The sequence below is a fragment of the Trichosurus vulpecula genome, chromosome 3 (assembly GCF_011100635.1).
Source record: "Trichosurus vulpecula isolate mTriVul1 chromosome 3, mTriVul1.pri, whole genome shotgun sequence".
Lineage (NCBI taxonomy): Eukaryota > Metazoa > Chordata > Mammalia > Diprotodontia > Phalangeridae > Trichosurus > Trichosurus vulpecula.
This window is the reverse complement of record NC_050575.1, coordinates 309,484,203-309,499,872: the sequence shown is the minus strand read 5'-3', so window position 1 is coordinate 309,499,872 and position 15,670 is coordinate 309,484,203. Positions and strand designations below refer to the sequence as shown.

Sequence of the window (15,670 nt, the reverse complement as noted above, 5' to 3'; positions counted from 1 at the left end):
ATTTGAACCTTGGTTGTCTGATTTCTAATCTAGTTCTCTTCCCACTAAACCCTATTCCATATATGTACTGTGGACATTCACTGTGCAGTTAGACAGTGAAGTAGAGCCAGAATTGAGCAGACCGGGTTTGAAAGTAGGTGGAAAATGTCCAGTGTTTCAAGGATTTCAAACCTCTCTGTTGCAGAAGGTTATGTCTTTAACATCACTATCTCCCTGTTCCTGCCATCTGGCTCTAGATTATGGAATAACATGATCCTAGAAGGATCTTTCATAGAAGTCTTATGAAAAAATATGAACAAGAATCATATAAGATGAGAAGTTATGAAGTGATCGTGATCTGTATCCTTGGAAAGAACACTCACATTAATGATATCACAGATCCAGGAAGAACAAATGTTCAAATCAACAGACATTTATGATCCCCAGGGTCCTAGAACTGCTGATATCACAGCTTAAAACTCTAGACCACAATGGCCCAGACTCTACTAAAGTAATCTTTTATTATTTCTTCCTCTCTACCATGCATATCCAAGTTTTTAAGTCCTATCACTTCTGCCTGTGAAATTAACATTTAACTTAAAATTTTCATTTAACAAATATTTACTGAAGGCTGACTATATGCAAAGTGTAGTTATGAGACTACACTGCCAGTAAAATAAACATCCCTGCCCTTAAGAAGCTTATCATCTACTTGGAAGATTTAGTGTTTATGGATAATTTGAGGAGACAGAATTTGAATGTCTGCACATAATTCGTATCTGAGTTGATCTTTGAAGGAAATTAGGTGTTCTAAGGCAGAAGTGTTAAACACTTGGCCTGCTAGACACATTGCAGAGATTAAAATGTAATTGGCAAATGTTTAACAAAATAAATTAAAGTACAATAGAACATAAATAATGTTAATGTGTAGTTTTCTAAGTCAATAAGTGGCCCCAGAGATCCTATTTGAGATTGATATCGCTGATGTGAGGGAAAGGGGGATGAGGAGGGAGTGCATTTCAGGCTATGACATGGAAACTTGATTTAGAATATACAGTTTCAGGAATATCTTGGTCAGGATGGCTGGCAAGTAGAATGTGTGAAGAGGAATAACACGAAATATGTCTGGAAAGTTAGGGGGAGGATTTGTCGTGAAGAGTTTTTACTTGTCATGTTAAGGACTTTATATTTTACCCTGAAGTGATAGGGACTATTTATTATTTTTGAGTAGGGTAATAATATGTTCATATATGTGATAAGAATTATTAACTTGGAAGCTGGATGGATGCTGGATTGGAAAGAGGAGAAACTGGAGGCTGGAGTAGCCCAGAAAAGAATAATAGTTGTGTGAGTGGCCAGAAGGTCCTTCTTAAATTAGTTTATGCTTACTTATCTATGTAAATGCTGTATACACACACACACACACACACACACACACACACACACACACCCCAGGAGGATATAAGGTACTTGATGGAAGTATGTTGTAATGGAGAGAACACTAGATGTGGAATCAGAGGACCTGGGATGCCACTTACCATCTACGTGAAGTCACTCTCTATTTCTAGACCTATGTTTTCTCCCTTGTAAAATTAAGGATATAGTCAAACTCTATGAAGCTGTGACTATTTTTAATTTTGTATTTGTATTCCTAGCACCTAGAAAGGGGCATTACACAGTGTAAGTACTTAAAAAAATGTTTATTGAATTGAATTGTGGGATGGCCTAAGAACTGTAACACCATTTATAATTGTGTGTGTGTGTGTGTGTGTGTGTGTGTGTGTGTGTGTGTGTGCATAACTGTGTTAGGGGTTTTGGCCAACCAACTTCCAAATGAACTTTTGGAAGATGCCTCATTTTTTGGTTTGGCACTGCCTTCGTGTTCTCATTTCCAGGCATTTTATTTGTGTACGTTCTCTCTCCCCATCCAGATTGTAAATTCATTGTTGCAGGAGTTCAATCTTGTATTTCTCTGATATTCCCTTGCCCTAGAGTTTCCAATACATAACAGCTACACAAGAAATGATTTTTGATTGATTCCTAATGCTTATGTTATATTACGTTGGAGTTTCTTAGCATGGCCAGAACACTGTTACTCTGTATTTTTCAATTAAATCCATCTTTTAATTGGTATGGAGATTATTCCACTATTAAATTCTTACTCTCATACCTCTTCATGGTGTGAAGTTATCCTAGATTCTCATAGTCAATTCTAGTGGAAAGCAAATTCTGACAGATCCTACCAAAATGGAAAAAACCTTCTAGCGTGGACTCAGATCAACTATAAATCTATGGTGTGTAGACCATAGTTAAATGCAGGGTGACTCATCTCCAGAGCACTGAGCATCAGGGAATTTTTTTGGCTATGGCAACTCATGACATTTTGAACATTGTGCATTTATTTCTACTGCACACAAAAAGTGGTGTTTTAATTAGTTATAAATGATTGTATAAACATATTAACTGATATATATTAAACATAAACTATTAATACTAGCTCATATTTATGTCTCTTTTCTATCTACTAAATTATCTTTTATGCCCCAGTGTATCAGGGAAGCAAACAGGCTACACTGGGTGCTTAGAGGCAAACATAAATTCAGACAGATTAAACCAAGCTAGAAAGGCTTTGAGTATAGGCACAAGGCTGGGATCCATTCCTTGTATTTGAGAACCAACCTAGATATATATGGGGAGGTATATCATCAGGAGATGTGCCACCATCAGATCAATTTTTTTGTCTATATCACTGCCACCACCAGTAGAAACTGTTCTTTCCACCATCATCATCAACCATCACTGTCAGTACCACCACAATCGACAATATATTCCTTTCCTAAGAATATCCTATACCAATCAATCACTAATCCAGTCCTTATACCTTATTCCTATAATATTTACATAGCGCTTTCCATGTGGTATTTCATTTGGTCCTCATAGGAAGACTTATTATTGACAATCTTCATCCTTGCAGGGAGCACTTACAGAAGGGAAATCATGTGTCTTTTTAATATATATGGGTAAGAAGAAGATTTGATGATTAGTGCATTTAAAAGGTATTTCTATTGGGATGGCATCAGGCACCTGAGAAGGGCTTCCGTAATGCTTTGCTAAATGGATATTTGGTACCGCCACTTGTCAAATTCTTAAAATATTCATGTTCCCAATCTGACATTTTCTTCATGCCAGACTGTGCCAGACTTCATATTTACCTACTCACTATTGTTTTACCCCCTTGGTTTCATGTAGATTTTCAGGTTGGTCATGCATGAGATGATGCTAATAGTGAAGCAAAACAGTATCATTTGCAAGAGACTCTGCTGGAAACTTAGCACTGTCGCCGCTCATTAATGCCACCACTGTATAGTTTATGGATATCTTCTGTATCAGGTGACCCCTTTATGCAATAGCGTGCTTGCTGCTCTGGAAGAGACTCAAGCCGATGATGGGAGTATGAGGTTTTGATGCCCATATAAAATCTTTTAATACCTTTGTCATTTCCTCTAATGCATGGATTTACTAAAGCCTGAAGGGACTTGGTATTTATAAAAGATGGAAATTGGCATCAGCAGTCAGTAATAAAGTGATTTAATGTATGACATATTTTATGAACTTCATTGTAAATATATTTTTTTTAAAATCAGAAAGAAAACACTGTGGTTCTATCTTGCATCTCTTTTACTCCGTGAGAGTTAAAAAAAATGAAGTGACTTCATTGCATTTGCATAGTATATACTCTGTCCTGTCTTTAGTATTTAAAACATTCAAGACTTATTGATTCCTTGGTGGTACCAATTAATTAGAATAGCATTAGCTGTTCCATTATAAACTTTGATTCCAGAGCTTCCATTGTCTCCAGTTATTTGGCACAAAGGCTTTTTATTTTATAAGTTAGTATAGTTAAGGGGGAAATCATGTTTGGTGGATTTAAGCTATTGTTATATGTTTAATTTATTTCAGTGGGGAACAGTGTTTGCATGTGCTGGCTTGCCAGCAGGCTCTTTCATAATTCGGAATCCTTTCTATTCTCTCCTCCACAAAATATAATTATAGGAAGTCATACTTTGTTGAAGAACCAACCCCCTTTTGGTATTTAAAAATGGTCCCAAAAGAAACTTGAAGCAGGAAATCATCCTTTTTAGCTGTGTGTGATGTTGACTCTTCACAATGGCTTGCCTACCGATATGGGTCATTGACTTTAGCAGGAGTAATAAGAAGCCATATTTGCACAGAGTCATATTGGTGGGTATGAAGAAAGGAGGGTTGGGGTCAGCTCTAGTCCTACTGTTTTTTGCCCATTATCTAGCCAATTCTCAGGGGAGCTAGGTATAGCAGTTAGAATTACTTCCAACAATTGCAAGCCCTAGGCCTTTGTGCAAAACATTCCAGAAAGGCTTTTGGTAACTTCCTTTGGGAGGATATGAATAGGCTTTTTGTGTTCCCTGATTCCTTCCCAGCTAAAAGTGATCTCTTTCTTCCCCTCTCTTCCCCTCCTTTCTCCTCCCCTCTCATCTCCTCCCAGGCCTATCCTCTTCCCTCTTCTCCTCTACTTTCCCCTCTTGTTTTCTGCTCCCTCCCTCCTTCCTTTCCTCTCCCTTCCTCTTCTCTCCTCTCCCTACCTCTCTTCTTTTCCTCTCCCTTATCCTTTCCCCCTTCCCCTCCTTTCCCTTCCTTGCACCTCTCTCCTTCACTGTCTCCCTCCCCCTCACCTCTCTCTTTCTGTTACTGTCTCTCTATCTCTTTCTGTCTGTCTGTCTCTGTCTCTCTCTCTCTCTCTGTCTCTCTCTCTCTCTCTCTCTCTCTCTCTCTCTCTCTGTGTCTCTCTCTCTCTGTGTGTCTCTCTCTCTCTCTCTCTCTCTCTGTCTCTCTCTCTGTCTCTCTGTCTCTCTCTCTCTCTCTGTCTCTCTCTCTCTCTCTCACACACACACACACACACACACACACACACACACACACACACACTTTATTAGGTTTTCAGTCCTCTGAAGGAACGGTCTATCATTTTCATCTTAGAGTCCCTAGCACTAGCCCAAAGTCTTGCACATAGTAGTCACTTAATGGAGTCATGAAGTTTTCAAATTTGGAAGAAGAGCTTTACATTATCTCAAAGTAGGAAGGTCATCAGAGGTCACCCTAGTCACATGAACTAGAGCCCCTCTCCCCCCGTTATATACTCAATAAATAATTATATCATCTTCCCAACTGAGGAGAAACCAACTACCTTCCATTTTACTTTTGTGTAGCTCCTTCTTTATATCAGGTTTCAGTTTGCCTCTCAGACACATCTACCACGGCTTCTAGCTCTATCTCATGGGCCTAACCGAAGAAACATTATACTTGTTCCCAATGGCAATGCTTTATATGCTTGAAAGCAACTATTATGAATCTTCCCTTGGGGTCAGTGTCCCCATTTCTTTCTAACCTTTTTTGTAATACGTGAACTCAAAGCCCTCTGCCATGTGAGTTTGATTCTTTTGGATACTCTCCAACTTATACCTCTGTCCTTCCTAAAAAGTGGCATCCAGACATAATGATCCAGAGATGAAAGCTAGAAAATAAGTAGCCCTCTGTCCTTTTGAGAAAGGAGAATGATTTTACTTGTCTTTGCTCATCAGTTTCCTAAATGTGATAAGAGAATCACATCTGCTTCTTCCTACCCTTTACAGAATAGTTATAATTGTAGCTTACAGACCATAAGCATGGGTCTGTTTGAGTTTGGTTTGTATAGTTAGTCCCTGGCCTATTTAGTACAATTTAGGTTGTGTTTCTGTGTGGGTGCAGTGGGAAATAAAATATATTTGGATGGTTCTGAGGAGGGGTGTGAAGGGACTGAGCTGCCAGATATAACTCTATCCATAGCACGAAGCATACAGCCTCAAAAGGTCTTCACAGGGTGGAAATAAATTCAATTTGGACTCTCAAGGACCTTTCCTCATTCAGCCAGTGGACCACAGAAGAATTCCCAAGTCTTTTTAGAGCTCAAGGACAAGCTGGACATCTAACTGTACTTTAGGTCAGAGAAGATCCTGGAGACCATGTCTCCCATAGTAGACTATGTTAACCTACAGACCCATAAGAAATAAATGTAACGCATGCATAGAATGGGCAGCTAGCTGGTGCAGTGGATAGAGCACTGGGCCTGGAGTCAAGAGGACCTGAGTTCAAATCCATCCTTGGACACATATTAGCTGTGTGAAAAAGGCTGTGGGCAAGTCACTTTACCCCATTTGCCTCAATTTCCTCATCTGTAAAGTGAGCTAGAGAAGGAAATGGTAAACCACTCTAATATGTTTACCAAGAAAAGCCCAAATGCAATCTGGAAGAGTAGGACCCAGGTAATCAACTAACCAACAAAAAAATACACATACATACATAGATAAATAAAGTATTTGAATTGAGAAAGGCATTCTAGAAGGTGTTCTGATATATAATATGTCAGGGAAAAGGTAGCCAAGAACTGTTATTGATTCTGTGTGTTTACTTAGCCTTGATGTCTCTTCTAGCTCTAATTATATTATTCTGTATTTGAGGAGTTCTTAAGTCATTATCTTTAACCTATAAATATGTGACACTTGAGTATGTCTTGATCTTAGTGTCTAGATTGTAAAATATACTCAATGACTCTGAGGCTACCTTCCTCACAGGATTACCCTGAGAAAAGCACTTCCAAAATTGTAATGGTCTACCTAAATATCAACAATTATTATTATTCTGTTATAATGAACCAATGACATTTTCTCAGTCCTCGACTTCTTTGACAGGCATTGACACTGTCCATTCCCTCCATGGATTCAGTTAGCTTTAATGATACTCTTTTCTCTTAGCTCTCTTCCTACTTCTTTGACTGCTCTTTCTCAATTTATTTTGCTAGAATTCTGTTTAGGTCATGACTTCTAGTTGCAGGCATCGCCCTAGACCCTGTCTTGGACCCTCTTCTATTTCCCCTCTACACCTTTCCTCAGACATATCAGTAACTCCCATTGGTTAAAGCATAATCTCTATGCACATTATCCACAACTCTGTTACCCCCTCTCTCCTCCAGTCTTTTTATACCTTATACTCCCCCCATGTGCCTAGCTATCTAGTGACACTGTTCTCCTTGCTATTTCTTGAACAAAACATTCCGTCTCCTTACTCTTTCCCTCATGCCTGGAATGCCCTATCCCTGCATCTCCCCATCCTGCTTTCCCTGGCTTTCTGTAAGTCCCTGTTCAAATCCCAGCTTCTTCAGGAAGCCTTTCTCAATTGCCTTCAATTCTAGCCTCTTTGTTGCTCATTTTCAATTTATCCTTTCTATAGCTTGTTTCTACATAGTTATTTCCATGTTCTCTCCCCCCACCATTAGACTGTGACCTCTTTGAGAGAAGGGACTGCCTTTTACCTTCGTATCCTCAGTGCTTAGCACATAGTAAGCCTTTAATAAATGTTTATCAATTGACATTGAGATCAAGATGAATAAGGATAGAGAAAAAGATATTAGCTTTGTCAATTAATATGGCATTGACAAGTTTGGAGTGAGAGTTAAGTTGAATGATGAGGGCAGAATGTCTATTGAATTAAATCGCTATATCTTGTAGCTAATTCACCCTTTTGTGTAATTCTAGAGGGGCTGTAATGCTGTAATGAACTATATTGAACTGCTGCACATTGAACATTTTCAAGCACAAAACCATCTTGCTTTATAACCAAGTGAAAATTTGGTTTGCCTTGTAGTATTCACATGACTAATGTTGTTTCTGTTCTGATTTGCTTTTTCATTTTCTACAGGAAGTGACAATGGTGATACCTTACCTGAGTCCATCCCGTCGGCACCTGGGACACTGCCTCATTTCATGCAGGAGCCTGATGATGCCTATATCATAAAGAGCAACCCAATTGCCCTGAGGTGCAAAGCCATGCCTGCAATGCAGATTTTCTTCAAATGCAATGGGGAGTGGGTCCATCAAAATGAGCATGTATCTGAAGAGAGCATGGATGAGAGTACAGGTATGACAGATGAAATGTACCAGCATAGATCCTTAACACAGGAAGTTGAATATACTTGGACAGGAGTACTACCTCCATTAAGGTCCTCCTCCAATGTCTCATCATTGTTTAAGTTGACTCTTGGCTATTAAAGGCTATACCGGTGCAATGTACTCTCTGGTAGTTCAGACCATACTGGAAAGACTTTCTATCTGGGCCTGCGCTTCTCATAGTTGGGCAAGCCCAACCCAGTGAGAAGAGGCTAATCATTGGGAAGGTGGCCATCAGATAGAGATTTTATTTTAACATAGCAACTCAGACTGACTACTGAAGTGGGAGAAGGCCACAATCTGTGCTGGAAGATGGACTATCCATAGAAATGAAATCACAGATCTGAATAAATTCAATTCAACAAATACATGGGAAACATCTATTACAGAAACTACACAAGAAAAGATACACAATTTAAGTGAGTGATAGCCCCTCTCCTCACAGGGCTGTCATCTAGTGGTACAATTAACAAATACAGAGTATTCTAAATGTCTTTATGCAGTTGTGAGCTACTATATAAATAAATACTATGTAAAAACTACTATATTAATACCATATCTGGGCACTGGACCCAGATGGCTCTGGAGGAGAAAGTAAGGCTGGTAACTTTACACAGACCTTCATCATTAAATTCCAATTCACTTGCAAGTCATGACATCATCATCCTGATGTCATGGTTCTGTTCAAGAACAAACCACCACAACAATTGCTCTAAGAATTTTGCAATATCATGCATAGAAAACAGTAATTCAAAATAGTATATAAGGACTGCATTTTTAAGTGGTGCAAAAAAAAAATTGATTCATGAGGTCAAAGTTGGAAAGGCCATTACCATCTGGGAGGATCATCTCGAAAGGCCTCAGGGAAGAAATAGGAAGATTTTATACAGATAGGGAGTAAGATGAATAAAAATATGGTGATTAGTAGAACATAGGAGAATCACACTTTAATTGGGTAGGTTCAATGTGATACCTCAGGATTTTATTTTATTTGCATTTATCTTATTATTAGTGATTCAAAGCAGTTTTCATATGATTTCACATGGCTATGAAAATACATGTGCATATTTTATGGCTTCATATGCATAATTGACAAGACATTATAATCTGTTGGATGAGAGTGGCGTCTAAGATAACAACAAGGGGTAGAAATGGGAGAATGGTAGAACAATTAACAGACATAATGGAGTCTAAAAGGGAGTAGGTTTAGAAAATAGTTTTGTATTATATTGAGTATAAAGTGTCAGGACATGTAGAGTAATAGAAGTCAGGCCTAATTGCTCACTTTGTATAAGAAAAGAAAGCCACCAGAAGAACCATCTTGCCATCTTCTTGTGTATATATTAGTCCATAACTTATACGTTCCAGATACATGAGAGTTGGTCTATACTTCCTCCAGTAATCTGTTAAAATATAGAAGGAAGAGATTTTTTTCTTGTATATAACATAAATTCCTAGTATTGTTCAAGTCATTTCATAATCTTAATGGGTATGGAGAATAGCTAACTCTTTCCTCCCCTACCCTCTATAGCTTAATTCTAAATCATACAATTTTAAAACTCCTCTTAAAGGTGCCTTCTTCAGGCCAAACAATCCCAGTTCTTCCTCCTTTCTTCATAACCCTTATCCTCTAACACTTCAGTTCTCCTATTGTCCTATTGTCCTTCACAGGAAGTCTTTCCAAAGTCTCTACATCCTTTGCTAGTTACAGAGCCCAGCATGGACTAGTTCTTTAGTTGGGGTCATGAAACAATATTGAAGATGGTAGAGTAGAGAGATAAATAAGAAGGTTATTAGCAATCATTTCTTATGTGAAATTTTTCCATTTTTACAACAGAAGATCCCAATTCCTTTATTAATTACATATATATAATTGTTGATACTTTTTTAAAGCATTACACATATTTCTCTTAGATTTTGTGCCTGTCCTCATGCCTCTACAATTATTTCAAACTGTACTTGGCTATGTCATAAAAAGTACATATCATTATACTTTAAGTGCTTCTAAACTCATCTTTGAGGTTTCTTAGAGTTCTGATCTAGTCAATCTGAGTGGACTTTGATAAGCAAGCTAAAAGGCATATAAAATTTCTTGGTTTTTTTCTCCCTGGATACTGGGCAAAGAGATGGAAGCAGTGCATTATACAGTATAAAGAGAGCTGTACTAGAAATTAAGACCTCAGTATTATTCTGACCCTGTAAATGTATACCATCACAACCCTGGAAATATCATTTAACTTTCTGTCTGAAGTTACCTCGTCTATACAGTTAAGTGGTTTAACTAAATCAGGGGTGTCAAATAGCAATGTGGGGGCCAAGTGGTGGCGCTGACTAAACCATACATAAGTGTCCCAATAGGTTACATATTGACTTAGTTTTAAAATGTAATATTATCTATTATTTATTTATTTAATGTTTTGTTAAATATTTCCAGTTAAGTTTTAATCTGGTTTGGGCAACACTAGGAAGTGTTGTGGGCTGTAAATAGCCCATGTCTATGTGTTTGACAACTCTGAACTAGACCATTTCTAAAATCCCCTCGGTTTCTTTTTAACAGTCTTATGATTCTGTGATAAATTGGGGCCCTTCTCAGTTCACCTAATGAAAGCTGGTAAGAATGTATCTGCCAGGAGTCTTGAAAATCTAGTTAATGGGTATTTAAAAAGAATGAGAAATGGAAAAATGTATGTAATCTCCCCAAAGTAGATACCGTGATAATAGCAACAAAATAAAAGAAAAATGGTAGATAAGACTCTCAAATTTAATAGCAAACAAAACACAAAAAAAAAGGATATGGTAGTAAAATCCACATGGACAGAAAGTAGAAATAGATAAGTAGTTTAGGAAATAGAGCCCAAGCTTGGAGATTAAGTAGAGTATTTAAATTCAGACATTTATTAGAGCTGTGTCTCTGGCAAAAGCAGAACAGTTAACTATCTGACTTTCATTGATAAAAGTTTCATCCTTTAAAAGTTGGAGGAACCAACAGGATGAAATTCTATTCTGGAAATAATTCTTACTATCAGGATGAACTGGTTGCTAGGATTAAAATTCTTGGAACACTATGGGCAAGAAATCAGAATTTTTAATAAAGGAGAGGAAATCTGGGCTTGGCTTGATTTGCACTGTAGATTTTAACAAAGTGGGTTTTAAAAGGTTGAGAATAAACAACAAGCAGAGTCTCATAGACCACAATTCTACAGAGTAAGTCTGCCTAGAGGAATGGGAGATAGTCTCAAGAATGATACTCTGAAAATACAAAAAGATAAATTATTTCATTGAAGGGGAAAAATTAAAATTGTCTGGAGAAACTAATGTGAATGCATAGGAAACTCACAAACTTAACTTTAGAAAATAAATTTACAAGAGCTAGAAGCAAGACTAAGTAAAAGAGGAAAGGAAAACAAGAAGTATTTATCAAGTACCTAATATGTGCCAGGTGCTTTGCAAATACCTTATTTGATCTTCACAATATCCTGCCCTATGAGGTAGGTGCTATTTTTATCCTCGGTTTACAATTGAGGAAAATGTGGCAAAGGTTAAGTGACTTGCCCCAGGTCACACAGCTAGTAAGTGTCTGAAGCCAAATTTGAAATCAGGTATTCCTGACTCACACTAATTGTGTGACCCTTGGAAAATCACTTAACCCTGTTTATCTCAGTTTCCTCATCTGTAAAATGAGCAAGAGAAGAAAATAGTAAATCACTCTATTAACTTTTCCAAGAAAACCCCAAATGAGGTCGTGAAGAGTCAGATACGACTGAAACAACTGGACAGCAACAGCTTTCTGATTCCAGGTCCCACTGCTCTATCCAAAGTGCCACCTTACTGCCTCTACAGAGGATAAATAGAAGTTAACCCTCCAAAATAGTTTCAGGGGTGCTAATAATCTGAATGAAGTAAGACTGATGAGAGAAGTTAAGGAAAAGAAACAAATGAAAAAAGATGTTTTGTTTCATTTTTAAGCTATATGAGGAAAAAAAATAAAGGATCTGCTTTTAGGTGGAAAGGACTGCAATAGCTGATAACAGGGAAAGGCAGATATGCTCAAATTTTATTTCGATTCTGTTTTTTCTACCAGTGAGCATGATCTTTGCATTGGAAACGACAAAACAAAAAGAAAAATGGCTAACAGGGTGTAGATATCAAAGATAAGTAAGGAAATGATAAGAGAGCACCTTGCTGACATTGATAAATTTAAGTCACCTGGCCCCGATGAAGTATAGCTTCTGTTACTGAAAATTGCTAGACACCAGTGCTGAGCCACTGGAGGAGGTCTCACAAGATTGGAGTATGGCAAAGTTTGTAATGATTTTCAAAAAAGGGGGGCAGGGAGATGAGGTGAAGAATAGAGTTATCAAAAGATAGGCCGGTGAATTATCTTTCAATTACTAGGAAAACAAGTATAGATTATTATAGAAGTAAGAGGGTAAATATCCAAAAGGGAAACCAATGATTTCAAAGAGCCAGCATGTTTTAATGAATAAGAGACCATCTCAGACTAACTTAATTTCCTTTTCTGACAGCGTTACTGAAAAGGTACCAGAGAAGAATGCTAATATGGAATGGTGTGCAAATTAACTGGGACAAAGTAAATGAATTAAAACAATAATAATTAAAATTGTTAATATATGTGAAAATATTATAACATGCATCTCACAAAAACTCTTGTTTGGAAATTTATCATTTTAGTGTAGCCCCTCCTTTTATTAGATTCAATATTAAATTCATGAAATTTTCACTCATTCTATAGTGCTGTGTCATAAAACCACATATAAGACATTAAATGGACCTTTGACAAAGAATACTTTTTTATGAGTATGAGTTCATTATTGCCAGTAGGTGTTCAATGCAGTTTAAAAGTAGACAACAAGTTTCCAAGTAATAGGAGCATATTTATCTCTATCCTTTGGATAAATGTCTTAGCCTTTCATGGCATAGTACAAGATTATATTCTAAATAGTCTATCTCCATTTCAGAATTTCTGTAATTCAGGAAGAATTTTGCTTCTCAGGATATCAATTTATTTATTGGAGTTCATCATGCCTTCAATGGGAAAAAGATTTTTTAGACCAACTGGAAATTTGAAAAAAATCCTCCAAACATTTTTTGGGGGGAGGTGGTTCTTTTGCAGCCTTTAAGAAAGATACCAAGATCCAACAGTCTCACCTAGTCTTCTGGATAATGAATTTTGTATAGTTTGATTGAAAAAATAAGTTTTATCAATAAAAAATACCCTTTCCCCCCAAAAATCTTTAGTTCTTCAGTATTTATGCTGTGTTGCTTGTGACAAGCATTTTATGGTTCTTCATAGCAATCCTGAGTTGCTACATGTTTAGCATTAGCATGGTTTTCTTGGAGTTCTTTCAACTTCAAGGAAGAATTAATAACGACCCCTTAATTTCTTATTTTCCTCTGAAGTTATGTGCTTTCTTTCTGAAGGTCAATTGGGATGCTTTGCAATAATGGCTTGTGAGTTCTTGGTATTATTTTCTGAGTTCAACCATACTTTCCTTTTACACTTTAGTGCAACCAATCCTGTTTTTTGTTTTTTTCTTTGTCTTTTTGTGGTCTTGCATGTGGCTTAAAATTCTTGACTTCCCCACAGCAACAGCAGCTACAATATCTTTAATAGTCAGAGAAGTGTCATCTGGAAGAGCTACACATTTTGGACTTTTCCTTGGGGTGATAGCCATTCCTAGAGAAACACAGTATTAAAAGCACAATAAAAAAGAACAATGGAATCTGTGTATAGTATTCAGATGATCATATTGAGCCTGTCTTTTCATAATTGATCCTACTTACAATTCATTGATTTTGTCCATTTACTGCCTAAGTCATAGTTCTTTGTCTCTGAGCTTAGTTCAGAAATTCTCTGGTGATGTAATGAGTTCAGTTTAGAAGTTCTATTCTTCTGATTACCACTGTTCCAATCTTGCCTCAAGGATATCTGTTATCCTCAAGGGATGTGGATGGATACCAGAGAATCTGGTCTCGTATCTTTACACTACCAAGCTATCCTTCAGGAAATCTGGTTTGCAAACCAAAGAAGCCTAGTCCACCATCTCTAACCTTTCAAGTGGACTCAAACAATATACATTTCTGACTCACAAGAGGGAAGGAGGGTGTTATTTCTAACCCCTCATTCCTAATTTCCAATCAATCATATTGTCCTCCATGCCTCAGCTCTGTAATCAATCATACTAATTTCACAACTCATGATGTTGAGCTCTTTTAACCAATCATGACATTTTCCCTGCTCAAGGAGTCCTTTTCTCTGTTCTGTACTCCCCCAAAACTATGAAAAGGAGCTGTACCCCTCATTCAGGGTCTTAGCTTTGCTGAGGAAGCTGAGATGCTATTTGTTGGTAAATTTGGTGGGTAAAATTGATCATCCTTGAAATTTTGTACCTCAGTTTACTTTATTTTAATAATAACAGTATGAAAGACACTCAACTGACAGAGAATCAACTAATAGGGGGAAAACTATTTCATTCTGTTTTATCTGCTCAAGGTAAGACCTTGTGAATCAGTCTATGAGATGCACACGTGTGACCGTTGCTGTCACAAAATGAGAACATATCAAAATCAATGCTTGTTTCAAGTAATTGTTTCAAATCATTGTTTCATCTCATCCCATCCTGATTGTAAAAGAAATTCCCTCTATGACACACCTGACAAGTGGTCATTCCACTGACAAAATATTTTCAATGATAGGTAGGCAGCAATGAAAAGATGCTCAATTTGGAATCAGAGGAAGTATTTTTGAATCATGGCTCTACTATTTTCACCCAGCTTTGTCTTATTTGAGTCACTTGAATTTTCTGGGTCACAATTGTAAAATGCATTGGACTAGATGATCTTTAAGGGCCCTTCTAATTCTTGATCTATTATCTTATGAACTCAGTACCTCCTGATGTAGTACATTGCACATTGTTATTGTAAGTGTAAGTACATTGTTCCGTTTTGAACTGATTTTGTTGTTCAGTCATGTCTGACTCTTCATGACCCCATCTGGGATTTTCTTGGCAAAGATATTGGAGTGGCTTTCCATTTCCTTCTCCAGCTCATGTACAGGGAACTGAGGCAAGCAAGGTTAAGTGATTTGCCCAGGGTCACACAGCTAATAAGTGAGGACACTTCTGAGGCCAGATTTGAACTCAGGAAAATGAGTCTTCCTTATTCTAGGCCCAGCACTCTATGCACTGTATCACCTAACTGCCCATATACTGTTCTTGGACCAGATATAAGTGTTAGAAAGTTTTGTTTATAATTAAGCTAAACGTGACTCTGTAGCATGTAGCCAAGTCCTTTCCTCTAGGTCAAATAAAACAATCCCATCCCTCTTCCACACAATAGCCCTTCCAATATCATCTATTCCCTAAGGTAAACACTCCCAATCCCTTCAGTTGATCATTATATGTCCTAATGTTGTTACCTTATGATACCATTTGCTGACACTGCTTTAGAAATCTCCAAGTTCTTAATGTTGTTCCTAAAATATTGGGCCTAAGAATAAAACCAAATATCTCCAAAAGCCCAGCATAAGAATAGCTAGCATTTTCATAATGTTTTCAGTTTTACAAAGTGCTTTAAATATGATAATTCATTCAAGCTGGTAGAGATATGGGTACTGTTATTATCTCCAGCTTACAAATGAGGAAACCAAGACTCAC

The 15,670-nt window shown here is 37.3% G+C and overlaps 1 protein-coding gene across 1 annotated transcript in view; it reads left to right on the top strand.

The window, feature by feature from the left end:
- The first annotated feature begins 7,473 nt into the window (after positions 1-7,473).
- The window catches only part of UNC5D (unc-5 netrin receptor D), a 368,330-nt gene continuing 360,133 nt past the window's right edge, over positions 7,474-15,670 (top strand). The window contains exons 1-2 of the mRNA XM_036750002.1: positions 7,474-7,486; positions 7,747-7,965. Coding sequence (XP_036605897.1) covers positions 7,474-7,486; positions 7,747-7,965 — 232 coding nt within the window. The remainder of the gene's footprint in view (positions 7,487-7,746; positions 7,966-15,670) is intronic.